Source organism: Poecilia formosa, unplaced genomic scaffold (assembly GCF_000485575.1).
Source record: "Poecilia formosa unplaced genomic scaffold, Poecilia_formosa-5.1.2 Scaffold232, whole genome shotgun sequence".
NCBI classification, from domain to species: Eukaryota; Metazoa; Chordata; class Actinopteri; order Cyprinodontiformes; family Poeciliidae; genus Poecilia; species Poecilia formosa.
Window position 1 is genome coordinate 232,120 of NW_006800171.1, and position 16,461 is coordinate 248,580.

Below are 16,461 nucleotides of genomic sequence, written 5' to 3' on the forward strand. Positions count from 1 at the left end.
AATGCAAACACACTTAAGCGCACACAAAAAACTAAATGACTCATTTGCAGCAGAGGTCATGACCGGCCGCACCTAATTTTGCTGCTTTTTTATTTTTATATTTTTTTGCACCAGTACAATCATCCTGAAATTGAAGATGATTTGGGAAGGGAGAAAAAAAATAAACAAGACATTGATGCTCAAAAGCTTTGGTCAAATTTTTAAATACACATGAGCTACCTGGTAAAAAAAAAAAAAAAGGAGGTGAAATATGGTGCAACCGTGTGCACAGATGGCTAACAATATGGGTGCTTGGACCGCTTCATCAGCTTACCACCAGGAAACAATAACACACACACACTCATGTACCCCGATCTGTGAATCACCTTGGTGGATAAGTGTAACAGACTGTAACATTATTATATTTCCAGTCAGAGCTGTGAACCTTTCCATGACCTTAAGATCAAAAACGTTTTTTAAGATTCGGTTTTCTGCACAGGATAATCTTCCTCTGCAGGACCGTACATGGACTGGGAAGAATTTCCAAACTGTTGTGTCTTCGGAGCTTTAAGACAAGCCTTCAGTGATCTCATTCAGATATCCAGCAGCTTTAAATCATGTTGTAAAAAAATGTATTTGACATTTACCCATACAAATGTGATTTCAGCACCATTTAGAGTCATACTGTTTTCCTACTAAATAATCGCAGCGACACATGCTGTGCAAACATTTACTCGCTGATATAATCCGATCCTACTGATTTTTTTTTATAAATGACGCCATGCTGTTTGGAGGCTTGGGGCATTTGCTAGGCAATTAACAACAACTCTGCTAATAAGAGATACTTTTAATTAAAATTCCAACACAGTCATTGTGTCGCACTGTAGTTTTATGCATCGACAGTAAATCACTGGCCCAGTTAAATGCCAGATTAAGTCTAAATTTAAGACTGTGCATACGTCCCTACATTTCAGTGTACAAGCGATTTCCTCTTTGGTATTATTTATTACTTCCTCCCTGTTGTGCTTCCACATTGTGCGATGGAACAATGCGTCGCAGCAGTTTTAGCAGCCTTTTGTCTACTCACATACGCACGCACACACACCCATGCACACACCCAGCAGTATTTGGGTATTACAGGGGATTACAGCACAGGCTGAAGTTAATGAGCTCACAATTACTGTTAATTCCATCTGCCACCAGGATCAGGTCGTGCCAGTGGCCACAGCTAGAGGTGTGCGTGGAAACTACGGAAGATTCATCCCTAAATGGACAATGAGAAGAGATTGTGTTTTACATGCTTGCGGCTGACAGCGATGAGCCTCAAGGGTCAGCACACACAACTGCTGCTGCGCCCTGCGCTTGGATTAGCTGTCAGAAGTGTGTGATATAAGACACGGAGCAGAATTGCAGTTTTGATAAAGTCGCTCGTTGCTCCACTGAGAGCTGCCTCCGAGGTGTGATTGTGCATGGAGGAATATTGAGGTCCATTACTCTTCCAGGTTTTCCTTCACAAAGACGGTGACACATTCCACAGGGGCTTATTTGCTTTCTGTGAGTGGAAAACCGGATTTAACAGAAATCCTGGTCAGTCAAATGCGGTTTTCTCCGTATGGTGGAGGGTTGTAGATCAGACAGACAAACAAAGGACTACAGCTTAAAGGTGGGGAAAAAAAACCTTGTTTGGCAAGGGAGTTAGTGACTTAGTCTCTTTGCAGCTCTTTGCAACTCAGTCTGTATAGATTGTTTATGTTGGCTTTATACCACTGGTTTTCCATGACAAGACGCAGGACATCTGACAACAACAGAACAACTCAACCCTTTATTTAAGGAATACTGAACAAGGCAACACGCTTGGAACAAAAAAATACAAAAAAACAGAAAGGCACAACTGTTGATCATTGGGTCATCTTGATCCTCTCAAATCGTAAGGCCAAAAAAGGATAAACTGGAGGAAGCAAGTAGCAGATACCTTGAAAGGCAAATTCGTCTCTTTTACCTCTTCTTGGTCTAAGATCCCTGTAGTTAATCTTGCCAGCGAGGGTCAAAGTTTGAAGATTACGTCTCTTCTGGTCTAAACAGGTCTGGTGCAGAGATTTAAAAATCTGTCACAATACAAACAACGCACTTTAAACTTAACTTACAGTGATAGTTATAAGTAAGTAGAGAGTTTCACCCAGAAAACCTGCTAAGCACGGCAACACCGTGCTTCCAGTTATAAAGTCTTAAAAAAGACAAACATCAAAAAGATTTAATTAAGATTTTTTGGCACTTCAATTGTTTCATCCTAATTAATTTGTCCAAATTTTCTGATCCTCTATCTGTGATTTGTCACTTTATTCGCTGAATTTGTTAAAGCGTAGATATGTAAAGACAGACGGTTACGGCGTTCCAGTGAATAAAAAAAAATAAAAAAAGACACTTGACCTCAGTCTCCCTACACATTCACAACTAAAGAGACTCTTTAACCCGTCACTGTTAATGGAGCATAAAAAAACTTTAATAAATAAACACACAATGCTTAGCCTGGTGACGTGCCGAACTTACAACACACTGATGGAAACCCTGAAGTAAGAACAGCAGAAGTCAAAGAGAACTGAACCACTCTGAAGAGTGTTAGAGGAGAAGACCGGCAACGATCTATAATAACCCATTAACCTCTGATCTCTAAAGTTCCTCTCTTCTTCACTAAAGAGCAGGAAGTAGAAGAAGGACAGCACTCCTGGGACAACTTCGAATGGCCTTTTAAATCACCTACATAAGTAGTTCAGTCTGGGTTGCAGGGCGGGGAGCTTCTCAGCCCAAAACTCAACGCCGAAGAACCAGGGAGGAGCTCAAAGGGGGGAATACCGGCACACAGACGCCCGGGACAGGGGTTGGCTCTCGGGGTAGAATTACCTCTGGCCTCCATCCAGATACGTCAGCTGACTTAACGGCTATGTAAAATAACGGCGCAGAGCGGATGTTTTGGTTCAAAAGAGAAAAAAGGGGAGGAGGGGAAAAAAAGAGAAAGTAAGAGGGAGTAAAGGAAGGAGAAGACAGACTGGGAGGTTTCATTTTTTTTGAATAAAGCATATTTCTTCCAGGTTGCTGTTAACTTAAAGCAGCTGTGCAGAAGACAGTCCGAGACATGTGCTAAAGAACAAACACAAGTGTTCCCACGAGCAGCTGCCTTTTAATCAACAGAACCAAGAAAGAAGTAGCAGAGCTGGCAACAATTTAAACCAAGCAGCAAACACATGGAGATAAAAACAAACATGATAACACTGGAAAAGGAAATAATAAGAAGCACATCACAGCAAACATGCAGCATCCTGGGAATTGCTGTGACATTGTAAATCTTTTCGAATATCATTTTTAATCACTTTTGCTCACAAAGGAAGATCGTAGGCAATCAGTGGAGCAAAACCGAAGAAAGGAATATATGATGGGGTCTGTTTTGTTTTTATCTGCAACTGTTTCGGAGTGGAAACTTTGCTGAAAAGAAAGAGGCTCGTGGATACCAATGATTTGGCGATGTTTGTGAAAAGCAATGAGTTTTTTTTTTTTTTTTTTTTCAGGTGGAGGGTTATGACCATCCGGCCTCTGGTGACGGTCAGTAAAATTGGAAATGTCTTCATCTCTGTTGTTAACAGACTCAGACTTACCCAAATAGATAAAATCACACTGGCAGCAACTAAAAAGCTGTTTGCGATACACTGACCTTGTGCCAAGAAATCTCTTTAAAAGTCAAATATTAAAATCAATCATACTAAAAAAAGTAGATATTTTTATTAGAGTTGAGATCGAACAATTATGCATGACTCTTTATTTTGATGAGGAAAATGCTTGACACATCTGCATAAAAAAAGAGTCAAATGAACTGGCACAATATCAGACTACAAATCTAACTTGAAGTCCAGCACCTGCCAAAGGTTGCCCTAACATTAGCTAAAGAGAAAAGACTGAATTGACTGGAGCTGAGACTCTCTTCTACCTCTGCAGGCTCAGATAAAGCAGGCCCCCAATAAAACATTCATGGTTGTGAAAGCACAGACAATTTGTTGCGCGACTGTCTGTTTTTGTCTGTGTTCGTGTCATGTGACCACATATGTAGTATCGAACGGGAGGTGCACCCATCACCTGCTGTCCCTCCCAAGAAATGCGCATTCGTCGGCCACTTAAAGTGAGCTTAGCAGACATTCCTTACCCTCTGGACACCCAAAACATACACTTTACATTCCAGGGAGTGTATTCTTGGTTTCCACTCCCTAATCCTTCAACATATGGAGATGCATATAAGCATACCACTCCAAAAGCACGCACGGCCAAGGAGAGAATGACAAATCGAGTTTGGGCAACCCTCTTACTTCATCTCCACTGCAAGATATTCTCTGAGTTTTTAACATTTCCCCGAATCTTCATGAGAGGGACTTTAGTGTCCAGTTAAATTTATATCTTGAGGTCACTTTTCAGCATGACTGTTTATGTTCGCCTCAAAGCTTTTCCCTTCATCCCCAACTGCCAGTTAAGGTGCACCGTTGTCTGCGTTCACTCCTGCTTCGGCTTTGATCTACCAGAGAAACACACTAAACCACAGGAGGGTCCAACCTCATGAAAATATGAACACTGTCTGTGAACGCCGGCTCCTGTGTGTACAATAAAATAAGAAGAGCATGTGTCTGATGAAAGCAGGTTACAAGCATCTGTTGAAGCACTCTGAGGTCTCCCTAATGATCTCGTAGGCAGCGTAACAAAAATAAACCTACTCACAAAACAGCAAGACTATTGCAGGATGCCTCGTGTCCTAAAATCTTTGGCTCTTCCCCTGTCTTGAGCTATTTCTAGTGAAGTTTATTTGCATAGCACTCTTCAATAACAAAGCATTTCCAAGTGCTTTACATGATAAAAGCATCCCCACAACAACTAAACAAAAAATAAATTGCACTGCAGTTGCAAAATAATGAGGAAAATGAAAAAAGTTGCAATCCAAACCGAAACCATGATGTTCTCGTCATGAAAGAAAGGCAATTTTAAACAAAAGGGGTTTTAACCTTGATTTAAAGGGACTCGTGGTTCCAGGCGTTTTGCAGTTTTCTAGAAGTTTGTTTAGAGGAGAATAAAATCATGAAATGCGGCTTCTCCATGTGCGGTTCTGGTTCTGCGAAAGCAGTTTGACAAAAGAACAATTTTTTTGGGGGGGGGTGAAATTCAATTCACCGGTAAAAGTAAGTCGAAGTATATTCTCTGAGCTCCAGGCAGTCAGTGTAAGGACTTTAGGACAGAGGCGATGAGCTCCATTTTCCTAGTTTTAGAAAGAACACGAGCAGCAGCGTTCTGGATCGGATGCAGCAGTCTGACTTTCTAAGAAGACCCATGAGGACACTGTTGCAGACATCGCTCCTACTAATTTTAAACATATGGATGGACTGTTTCAAGATCTTGCCGAGACATTGTTTTGGAAATGTTTGTTAGGTGACAGAAGGCCGACTTTGTAATTGTGTTTATGCACCTCTGAAGGTTCAGGTCTGAGTCCTGATTTCAGGAATATTCAGATGTAACAGCTGAAGCCTTGTGATTATTCTTCTTTTGATCCAACAATAATTACTTGCATTGATTTATTCACTACATCTGCTAAGTGCTTCATAGTCACCTTTTCATTGTAATGCAGTTCAATGCAGCATTCGCATACAGTATGCAAAAAAAAAAAATGCTGAAGAAAATATGACTAAGAGGATCTTCAGTCCTAAGTGTTACTAACAACACCATTATTTATCAGTCATGATCCTTTTTTAAAGTGATGATGCCCCATTTTCATTTGAATAAACAATACCATATTAGGGTGTGAAAAAACATGAATTGTTGATGTAAATCATTTGTAAATGTGTTATTAAGGTTGTGAACAGTGGGTGGTTCTGGGTATGTGGTAGTTCATGCTGAGCAGGCTGTTTGCTTAGCGTTCAGATGACACCACATGTATGCAGTCGCACACGAAGCGACGCAATGAGCTTGTGTTGGATGGCCCTTAATATATGATAACTGAGCTAACCAAATCTCGGTGTTGGCTTGATATGATTAGCTAATGGTGCATGTTTAGTGTGTCTGTGCAGACACCCTGACGTATAAGAGCCAAAGCATACCCTCATAGAACTTGGTGACAGTTTGAAGGGCGTATGCTTGTTTTGTGCCAGATTACAATTATTTTACAGTTTATCAGCCATTTTTTCAGCCAGTCTGTTTAAGCACACGTGTCCAGCGCCAAAACAGAGATAAGAACAACCTACACGGCGAAGCACAGGCTGACGCTTGAAGGTCTCTGAAAGGCTTTGTTAACATTCTGTATTAAACTACACCTTGTGAAGAAATTTATAATTTGCCATTTTAAATTTATACTCCATTTAAGCAACAAATGAAGTAGTGTATAGCTATGAAATTAATGCAGGTTTTTGCATTTTGTCATGAATAAAACAAAAAAAAAGGAGGGTTGTTAGATATCATTAATAACCAACCAGCTACATCAAACCAAGGAACACAGCAGGGATAAAAGTGTGAACAATTTTACTGCAGTGTTTAAAAATCTCACGCTTTAAAATTAAATGGAGCACTGTTCTATTTAATGTTCCAACATCCCACAATGAAAATAAAAAATGGAACAACAACAAAAAAAACCAGGACAGAACCATCAAACTCTCCTCACAAACCTACCAAGGAGAGCATTAATTAGCAAAGCAACAAAGAGGCTCTTGAGCAACTCAAGGATTTTCTAAAAAGAAATTCCCTCTTGTGGTATGTGGAGTGCATGCATCTTCTTAAAAAAACCATGCATTCTTATATTTTCAGATTTATATTTGTGAATATAAATCTAGACGTACAACGATACATTATTTCATTCATGTGTCATTGTACTTCCACTTCACAATTATGCACTTTATGTTGGTTTATCATATAAAAGTCCAAAATGATGCATTGAAATTGTACCATATGACTTTAAGTGGTTCAAGTGATCAGTGGGTTAACCCACATGAACAAAGCAGACTCCTAAATTTTCAAACTGTATCAATAATATCCTCCCCTTCCTCCTATGTTGTACAATCAGTCAACTATATGATCCCCGCTTTATTTTCTTATCCATTCCAATCAACAGCTTATTCATATAAGCTGCTCTACATTAGCCCACTCTATATGCCAATGCATACTCTTAAGTAATAGGGTGGGCGTCAGGATGATTTAAAAGGAGGCTTGCTATATTTCACCCAATCACTGCAGACGCAGGGAGAGAAATGTAGGTCAGCCTTTCAGAAGAATGCGGCTCGGTTCTGCAGCGGATCAATACGAACACACCCACTCATACCTGACAGTCTACTAACTGGTGGAGATCCTGCGCGCACCCACCACCATCAGCAACTAGTTGCCATCCTAGAATAACTAAAACAATGGATCCGTCATTGTGCGCACGCATTTTTAAGAGCGTGCGCACTCTGCACGCTTCAGCATCATTAGATGATTTAGATTACTGTGTTAATGTGTTGGCAGTAATCTGCTTTCGGATGTCTGCCGGCCAGCATGGTATTAAAGACAGAGCTGGTGGCTTTGCGCACTGATGTCTGCTTGATTTATCTACATACTGCACTACAGAAGAACCGTCCATGCATCCACATGCTTATTAGAAGACCGTCACACAATAATCCCGTCAGTCACAATAGTAAAACCTGCCAGCATGCAGCTGTTGGGAGTTTTATGAATGAGACATGCTGCTGCTCATTTTTACGCACCGACTCCGCCGGAACCTCTGCAGCACACTCACCGCGCTCACACGGCTCACATATGCGTGGATAAAAGCCAATGTCACTAATGTGTAAATTAGTTTCCCTTCCAGCACTCGGTCAAACACACACACACACACACACACACACACACACACACACACACACACAGACGCACACACGTTCTCTCGGGTCGCATCTATTTACCTTGACAGAAAGTGCATTGTCCTCCCTGCGCGCTGCGGAGCCGACAGCTGCAGCATTTTCCCATTCAAAACGCGCCCGCTCATTCTGCTACCATCCAGCTCTCACGCTGCTTTGTTCCCGTTCAGCATATCCCGCCTCTGTGGCTCTAATGGAAGAGAGACCCGGTGGGCTGTCTCTCCACTGACAACCAGGGAACCGCCTGTAAGAGTCAGCAGCGTAGACTGACACTCACCCGCAGTGCCTCCACTCTCTCTCTCTCTCTCTCTCTCTCTGTCTCTCTCTCTCTCTGTCTCTCTCTCTTTCTTGCACTCACGGTACCGAAAGGAGGGGCAGAGGGAGGTGAAGAGAAAAGGAGGGAGGACAGATAAAAAGGCAACACCCCAAATTCCTCTTCCTCTCCTCCGTCGGCACCGTTTCACTGATCGCCAGCAGCTGCGCCCGCTGCTAAAACCGCACAGAGCTTCCAGCGCGCATCCAGCCACAGGATAAGCACAGAGTCATCAAATTCCCCGAAAGCGACATGACGGGTTGACACTAAATCTCAAATCTGTGCAGCTCGCTGACCCCATTCGTACTGCGGTACAGTGAAAACTGCACTCTACTTTAACATAAACCGACTTTATTACTTTAATTCCGCAAAAGATGTTAAAAAGCTACTAAAAGATAACACGCAATACATAAAATGTATGCGCAGACCTTGGTTATGACACCCCAAAAATATTTGGCAATCTCTTGTGTTTTTTGCGTAATTGTCTATCTCGGAAATCCCACATTTGATGTATTTTGCACATAGCGCGGCTTTTCAAGGAGTCATTTCAAATCTAAAGATACCAGCCAGACTTTTCATTAACAGTGATCTTCAATATGGTATATGGTGAGTTTTATTTCATTTCAGAGCTTTCATGCCTCTGGTAACATCTCATGCATGAGGCTACTGATCAGAGTTATATTTATTGATATATTTATTGATATATATATATACATATATTTTTTGGGTTTTTTTAACAGGGGTTTTCCTTTTCAGTCACTTCTTTTAAGTTCAATTCATTCTTTAAAAGTTATAGTCTGCATGGCTACAGTAAAATATTGATGTGTGGAGAAAACTGAATGGATTTGAGGAAAAGATTTAACAACAACAGTACACATTTGAAGAGGATCAGGACAAACTGGACACTACTGATGAGAGCAAACAAAACCAACATATTTAATGTTCATTTTTCTGAGCAACTTTCATCTTGTTTTTTTCTTTTTTTTTCTTTTTTTAGGATAAACTGTTATATTATAAATGAATGAATAATTTCTGTGGTGACTGTACAAATATATAATTGTGAATACAATTTCTGTTGTAAAATATTTGCAATATTCTTGCTTGATTGAGGTTGATATAGTCCTTAAAATAACTGCAGTGATCGTCACATAAAATATTTAATAATGTGGGCTTTGCAGGGGAAAGAATAATCTCTCTCGAGTCCCGTGGCAACTTCAGCATCTTTTCAACTTTACAGAAATATTTCCTAAGCAGTCGCTGGCTATGTGGAACCAGTGTTGGCTAATAGCCAAACCATTGGTGCCACAAAGAGACCTCAAATCACGTCGTAATGAAGTGCGTAGGTTAAATGACTCCATTGTTTCTCGTGTAACAAAGTGTGTATTGCCTTCAGGAGAATCACAAAGCAATAGTCTGGGTATCATGTATCCACTCCCGCGAGCTCGGCCCCTTCCCAACATCCAGTGGTGTTCAAACACTTTCAGTACTGAGTGGACCCCTGTGAATAGATCTGCCTGTCTGCTGGCTCCGTTCAATAAGTGAATGAAGAGTTAGAGAGGCACGGGAAGGAGGAGGGAGATGGAGCTAATTAACAGTGTCTTTTTATTAAGGAGAAGGAAGGGTGAGTGCAAGAAAGACAAGAGACAGAAAGGGAAAGTTTGGAAAATGTCCATAGAGGGGGGCAAAAAAAAAAAAAAAAAAAAAAAAAAAAAAAGAAATCACTAAATCTCCCTGTTTAAATGTTAAATGTGGGATAAACAAAGACGGGATTCTACTGCTCACTTGTCCCACGCAGAGCCAGGTGGGCACACAGAGCGACTGCAGAGTGACTGGCACATTGGCATGCTGAACTGCAGGTGTATGGAGCTCCTGCCACTCCCGTTGCCTGGTGTTAATACGAGAGGTAAACAGAAACTTTTCCTGCACACAAGCATTCTTGCTGACACACTTTCAGTCGTCTTTCAATCAGTGCGAGCAAATGCTTTTATTCACGTCAGCTCTGATCCGAGTTTCTGGAAAGGCCAGCTGGACGGCGCTCCGTCTGCTTGGCAAGCTTCGACTTCAACCTCTGACTCACGTCCAGACATGCCCTCTGTGTCTCCAGCTCTGTTTATTTGCCTCGGACTCATCCAGGGCTATCTGTTTTTTTCACAGCTGCCTTCCTCTTTCCACTCACCGTCTAAAACCTTAGTGCTCATTTTCAAGGTTTCTGTTTGCAGTATAATTAGTTGGTGACGTAACTATGTAATGACAGTGTACAGGCAGGGTCATCCCTACGACCCTGGGAACCTGTCACCCCCCCTCCCCACCCTCCCACTGATGAAAGAAACAGCAGACCTGGGAAAGCTCATCCCTCTTATCACACCAGGAACCCACACAGACAGATACTTGCAGATTCCCATGCAGCGTGTGAGCTCAGCTGCAAACCGAATGAAAACATGTACAAATTCATCCCAAACACACACACATCTATTCAACTGGAAAACTCTTCCCATCGCAGGTCAAGTTTTTGCTCGCATCCCTTCAGCAGCCAGACTAACATTTAAAGTCAGTTAAAAACATTCTCACTACATCACCTCGAGCTTTTCATATCCACACATGTAGCTTCACTTCCACAACAACTGACAAAAGTTTCTTTTTGACCCTGTGCTCTTTTTCTCTGCGAGGAATCCTTTTAAACTTTATTTGCTAACTTTTTGTTGGACACCTATTTGCTGTGCCAACCACAAATCTGGTCTTTATGGAAAAAGTGCAAAGAACAATATCATTGTTTAAAGAAGTTTTGTTTGCAGTTTGTTACATTTTAAGAAGGCGACAGAGCTTACAATAGGGATGCAGCAAAATTTTAATTTGGGCTAATATTGATATCCAATATTAATTTTGGTGTTATAGTCCTTTACTGCATCCATATCTTTATTTGCTTTGTTGGTTGGACTGATATGATGATATGTTAAAATGCCTAAAATATCACAGCTATAATGTGCATCCTTGGTATAAAATCAAAGCGTTTTTAATGTGTTGTACAAGCAGTCAATGTTCAAACCTAAATCTAATTGAGAAGCTGTTCAACGAGCTGCAAACTGATGTTCAGAGACGCTCTCTATGCAGTCTGAGACTGAGATATTTTGCAAGAATTGGCAAAAGCATCAGTTTATACATGTGTACAAATAGTAGAGATAGGGTTTAAAAGACATGACGATTTAATTTCTTTGAAAGTTACTTTTGCAAATATTAATGTAGTAAGTTTCAATGCTCTCAACAGATTTAAATATCCAAGAATCTAAAAAAAAATTCTCAAGAATGCAAAGAAAAAGGATTTTAATTACTAAGCTAAGTGAGCAAAGGGATAAAACACTAGCACTGGAAAGTTTCCTACTGCTGAAAAGGTGGAAATAAAATGCCTTGTTTTTATCTGTCACTTCAAAAAGGCAGAATAAAAGTTTGCAGTGATTTTTCACCTGGAATGTGATCTAATTTGTGCATGTAATCAATAAAGTATGCATCTAGGAATTGCAGAAATGATAAAAAGTAAGAAAAGGTTTGCCAGACTTCAGTGTCGTGGGGATTTTCATTGGATTTCATCTCTCGATTTGAGCTTGTTCCAACGCTCCAGCTGGTTTTGCGCTCTGCCAATAGCTACAAATATGACTGAGCTTTGAAGGTTGCGCCAGCCAAGAAAAGGTGAATACATACATGACAGATTGATCTATTAATTAAAGCCACATCATTCTGTCACTGAGACACCGTCTTATTGTGATATGCCTCGTGGCTTCAGCTAGTCATACCCGTGACAGCATCAGAGACGCCCATATACAAGACGGGACAGCACATCAGCTATAATGCCAACCTGTTTTTACAGTCGACATTTTCAAGGCTTCGTGTCATGCCGTAAATATTCCGCTTAGCCTTGAGCAGGCCATGATCGTGTGAAACATTCAGGCTGTCGAAAATATCACTTTTCTGCATGTTTCAGCTAGTTGGACAAGGACTTTGGCAGACTTGTGGCGCTCACACGTACCTGAAAGCAGAGAGGCATGCAAGGAAACAGAAAACTCTTTAGGGGGAATATGCAAACAGATATCCAGAGGTCTTTTTTTTTCTTGCATTCCATTTTTTTTTGTAGAGCTGTAAGAAAACAGCTCTTCTTAAGCTAAGGTGTAAGCTAAGTCAGCTTACACCATCTTATGGCACAGCTGACTTAAGTTGTGTTTACAGGGATCAGAAATACCAAAGCAGAGTCCTGTAGGAGTGAGCCCGACCCGACAGACTGTCAATGTGATTACATTGTTGGTGATGAATGCCAAACCTTTCCTCGTGCCAGCACACTGAAAAAGCACCGTCCCACTCAAAACAGCATCAGAGCATATTCAACATTTCTTTTTGTATTTCTAACATTTAACTACCAATGGGCTTTTTATTGTGGTTGGATGACATGACCGTAGAAGGACTTCTGAGAGACTGTAAGCCAATCGTTTAGTCTACTGCCACTAAACAGCTCCAGAGTACATTTACTGACAAACCTTCATCTTGCTTTGTGGGAATGAATGTTGCCCAACTACACTTTACAAACCAGAACTCCCTCCCACCCCCCCAAACTCAGGCCAGAAAACTCTCTTACAAACTGAGCAGCTCTTGCAGCTTCACACTCAGGGTTGGAACACTAAAAGGTGGTTTCAAAGTTCCTGCTACCAAAAGTATTTTTGAGTTCTCTCTCTCTCTACGTGTCTAAAGAAGTACTCTTGTGGTTGATTGAGGGACCCTCCATGTCAGTGCCACAAAAAGAGTCTTCTTTACTTTGAGTGAAAGGGGAAGAATAACTTCATGAAAGGTTTTGTTCTGTTAAGAACAAGGAGCGGTGGGACTTGACTTCAAAGATGCTTTCCTTCTTAAAGGAGAAAGAGCCCAAAAAGTTCAAATGCAGCTCAAGAGGTTTCTGCAGCCAGTTCAACCTAAAGTCTGCTAACGAGAGAATTTTCAGTGCCGCAAATGCTTGAAAGGATAAGATTAAGGAATAATGTAATGGGGAGAGCAGGAAGGGAGGATGATGGCAGGGGGGCAGAAGGAAAAGTGTGTGACGAATGTTGAAACGGCTCCAGAGAATAGCACGGTGGGAGTCAATGAGAGGAAAGCAGGGGCGATTCTTATGCGCATCACACACCCCCGTCACACCCCGCTGTTAGGAATCCAAGACTTGGAGTTTGCCGTTAAAATTGCATGTGTACATGCGTGTGTTGGCACATAGGTAGGGCTGATTTAAAGGGGCTTCGATGCAAAGCTTTCAAGGCTTCCACAGATCTTTTTTGTAAACAGCAGAGTTTAATTTACCTCCTATATATGAACTCAGCATGTTCTCTGAATGCAGTATAGACGTAAGAGTGTAAAACAGTGAGCGCAAGCTTAAAAAGAGGGTATAACATGTGTATGCGTGTGTGTGTGTGTGTGTGTGTGTGTGTGTGTGTGTGTATATAGTGGGTTTGGGTAGGGAAGGATATGTTTTACTTTGGGAACCAAACCTTTAGAAACAGAACCTGATCATAAATAAACTACGAGAAGCACAAGTTTGACACTGAAAACAAGATTTAGGTCAAAATAAAAAAGTGAGAATGAAATCGCACAGGAATTTCTGATCAAACCTCAAGAGATGCAACCAAGTTTTCACCAAATCGGTGCCAACTTTTAGAATAAGTTCTCCAATGTACTGGTAGTTCTTTGAGAATAAAAAGCATCTTTACTAGCCAAGTGTAGGAAACAAACAAGGAATCTGACTTTGGTTCTACTTTACTCGCAATGAAGACACTTCAAACATGAATATATAAAAAAGGCAACATGAAAATTATGTTTTTTAAATTTTGTTTAGAGTAAATTAGTCGTTTAGAGTGATCAACTGATCACTTGTGTTTTTGGACTATGGGAGGAAGCTGGAGTACCTGGAGAGAACCCACGAGGAGAACTTGCAAACTCCATGCGGAAAGACCGAACTTTAGAGAGGAACGTCAGAAAGCTATTGGTAATGTGTGAATTCCCCAATCAGAATTTCTTTGTTGAGCTCTTCATGACATGTTCCCCTCAGAGGAGACTCAAATGAAAAAGTTTGTTGACTGAATGATGTAAGGTCCATTGGTTCATATCTGAGCTTGTTGGTTTAGTGTCATGTTCACTGCCAGCTGTTGTTTTCAGGTCATAGGACCCTTTCCTCTCCCGCTGTAGGTCAAGTGTGATTCCATCGAAAGGAAGGAAAGTAACGCAAATCAAAAACAGCTCCAGGAAGATGAAGATTCGTCTCTTTCCTTCAAGGAAAGGGGTCGGGTTTACTCATCGGCCAAAAGCTGTGACATTCTGACCTCTGTAAAATGAAAGAGATGAACTCACTCTCCAACACCATCCCATGTAGTTCTTTTCTTTTGCATGGATTCTTGACACCGAAACACATCCTTCTGAACTTTGTGGGGGTCCTGGAACTCCCCACTCCCCACTCCCCCCCACACACACACACCCTCTGCCTCCCAAAAACTCAGATTGTCCTTGCAGACGTCCTTGAGTTCTCTAGCGCTTTTCAAAACCCTGCCATGAGAGGAAGCCAGGGATTATGGGGGATTATGCCATAGCGTCCCCGTAAGGATTTACCACGGCTCAGCATGAGCGGTGAAGAAGGGGGTACCTAAGCAACAGTTCCCAGGACTCAAATGGAAAAAACAAACAAACAAAAAATCACATTTTTTTCTTTCTTTGCAGAGAACAGGCAGGTAGAGTAAAATAATAATAAAAAAACGCATTCTACCATGACAAAATATTTTTACACAGAGCTTTGAGAAGGAATACAAAATGCTGTCCAAATATCTTTATGCACATTATTTTTTTCTTGTAGCCAAAGTTTTCTCCAATGTTTTCTTGCCTTCCAAATAAAATTGTGAGAGTAGTTTTAAATGCAGTTCCCAAGCTGCGGTCCAAAACACGTGTTTGTTGCTCAACAGCTCGTTTCACAATCATAAGATGGAATGTGGTCAAACTAAATACATCCAGGGAGTACAAGTCACGTCTTCTTCCAACTACTGACAGAAGATAAGGTGGACATTAATATTTTGGTGAGAAAAAGGAAACACATCTGATATGTAATGAATAATATAACACAAAACTAACTCTTAAAAAAGGTCAAATACAGCCCCTAAATCAGTGTGTGACATATTCTGTTATTTCTCATTTAAATAAAAATAAATACAAGTTAAAGGCAGTGACATTGCAATGTCTTATGAAGCAGTTAAACAGTTTGAGATACTGTGAGAAAGCTATTTCATCAACGGAAAATATTCGCAATCTCTTTCCACTCTTCTCAGTTATTGATGACTCAGCATGTTATCTCTGCTGCTCAGTGACTTAAAAAAAACACTCAAGCAATAAATGCAAAACTTGTCATGTCTCAGCACAATAAATGTTATCAGAAAAGTTGTCAGAGGAAGGCTCCTTTCTCTCTAGAAAAAATGCAAAACATGGCATTACGTGTTGGATTTGGAAAATTGCAAAAAAAAAAACAAAAAGAGAAAAAAAAAAGCTGCATTTCACCCCAGAGTAACTTTCAGGTGCATCAGAACGATGGGATCGTAGATTCCAACAATTTCAGTGTGTTCTAGAACCGATGGTGCATTTTTAAATCTCAGAAGCTCAAGATGTGGGAACGATGTCACACTCATTTCGAGCGTGACTGGGAACTTGGAAGATCCAGCTTCTGAATCCTCAGAGAATCCAGCGCAAACGAGAGAACCGGGGTTTTCCTTAGACTGGGTTTCACAACAGGACAAATTCATATACGTACATAATAAAACTGCAAAATGCTCAGAGGTTTACTGAAACAAATGTCTGCCAATGACAAACGGCGGCAAAGAATTTTGAGTACACACAGCTCTTTTAGGGCCTCCTCTTTAGGTACATATGTTTTCTTTGCGTAGTCGTTGCCAAAAGTGGTTCAACTGGTATTGAATCATTAGGTGTGTTTAGTCTTCGCAAACTTCTTTTAATGACATGGTGTACAATGACATGCTCAATTGTTCTTTTGAGGACATATTCAACTAATTTTAAGCGCTAGTAAGGACCAGACTTTTTTATGTCCTGAAATATAAAACCTTGGAATTATCGGAGAGCTGTCTTATATTTCACCTTGCCTGTATGTCTGTTTGTGAAGACAAAGGGTCAGATCCATTAGGTGAAGCTCTCATACAGAATCCACTGGAGTGACTTAATATGCCTGAGATCCCACTGGGACCCCCTAGAATG

General features: G+C 40.9%; 1 protein-coding gene across 18 annotated transcripts in view; it reads right to left on the minus strand.

Moving 5' to 3' along the window:
- nav1a (neuron navigator 1a) overlaps positions 1 to 16,461 on the minus strand; it is a 94,236-nt gene that overhangs the window by 27,899 nt on the left and 49,876 nt on the right. The window contains exon 1 of one of the 18 annotated variants that reach the window (XM_016680089.1): positions 7,929 to 8,182. The exons of the other annotated variants lie outside the window; for them this stretch is intronic. Coding sequence (XP_016535575.1) covers positions 7,929 to 8,011 — 83 coding nt within the window. The 5' untranslated portion in view covers positions 8,012 to 8,182. Of the gene's footprint in view, positions 1 to 7,928; positions 8,183 to 16,461 lie in introns of those variants that run through there. 18 annotated transcript variants of the gene reach the window in all.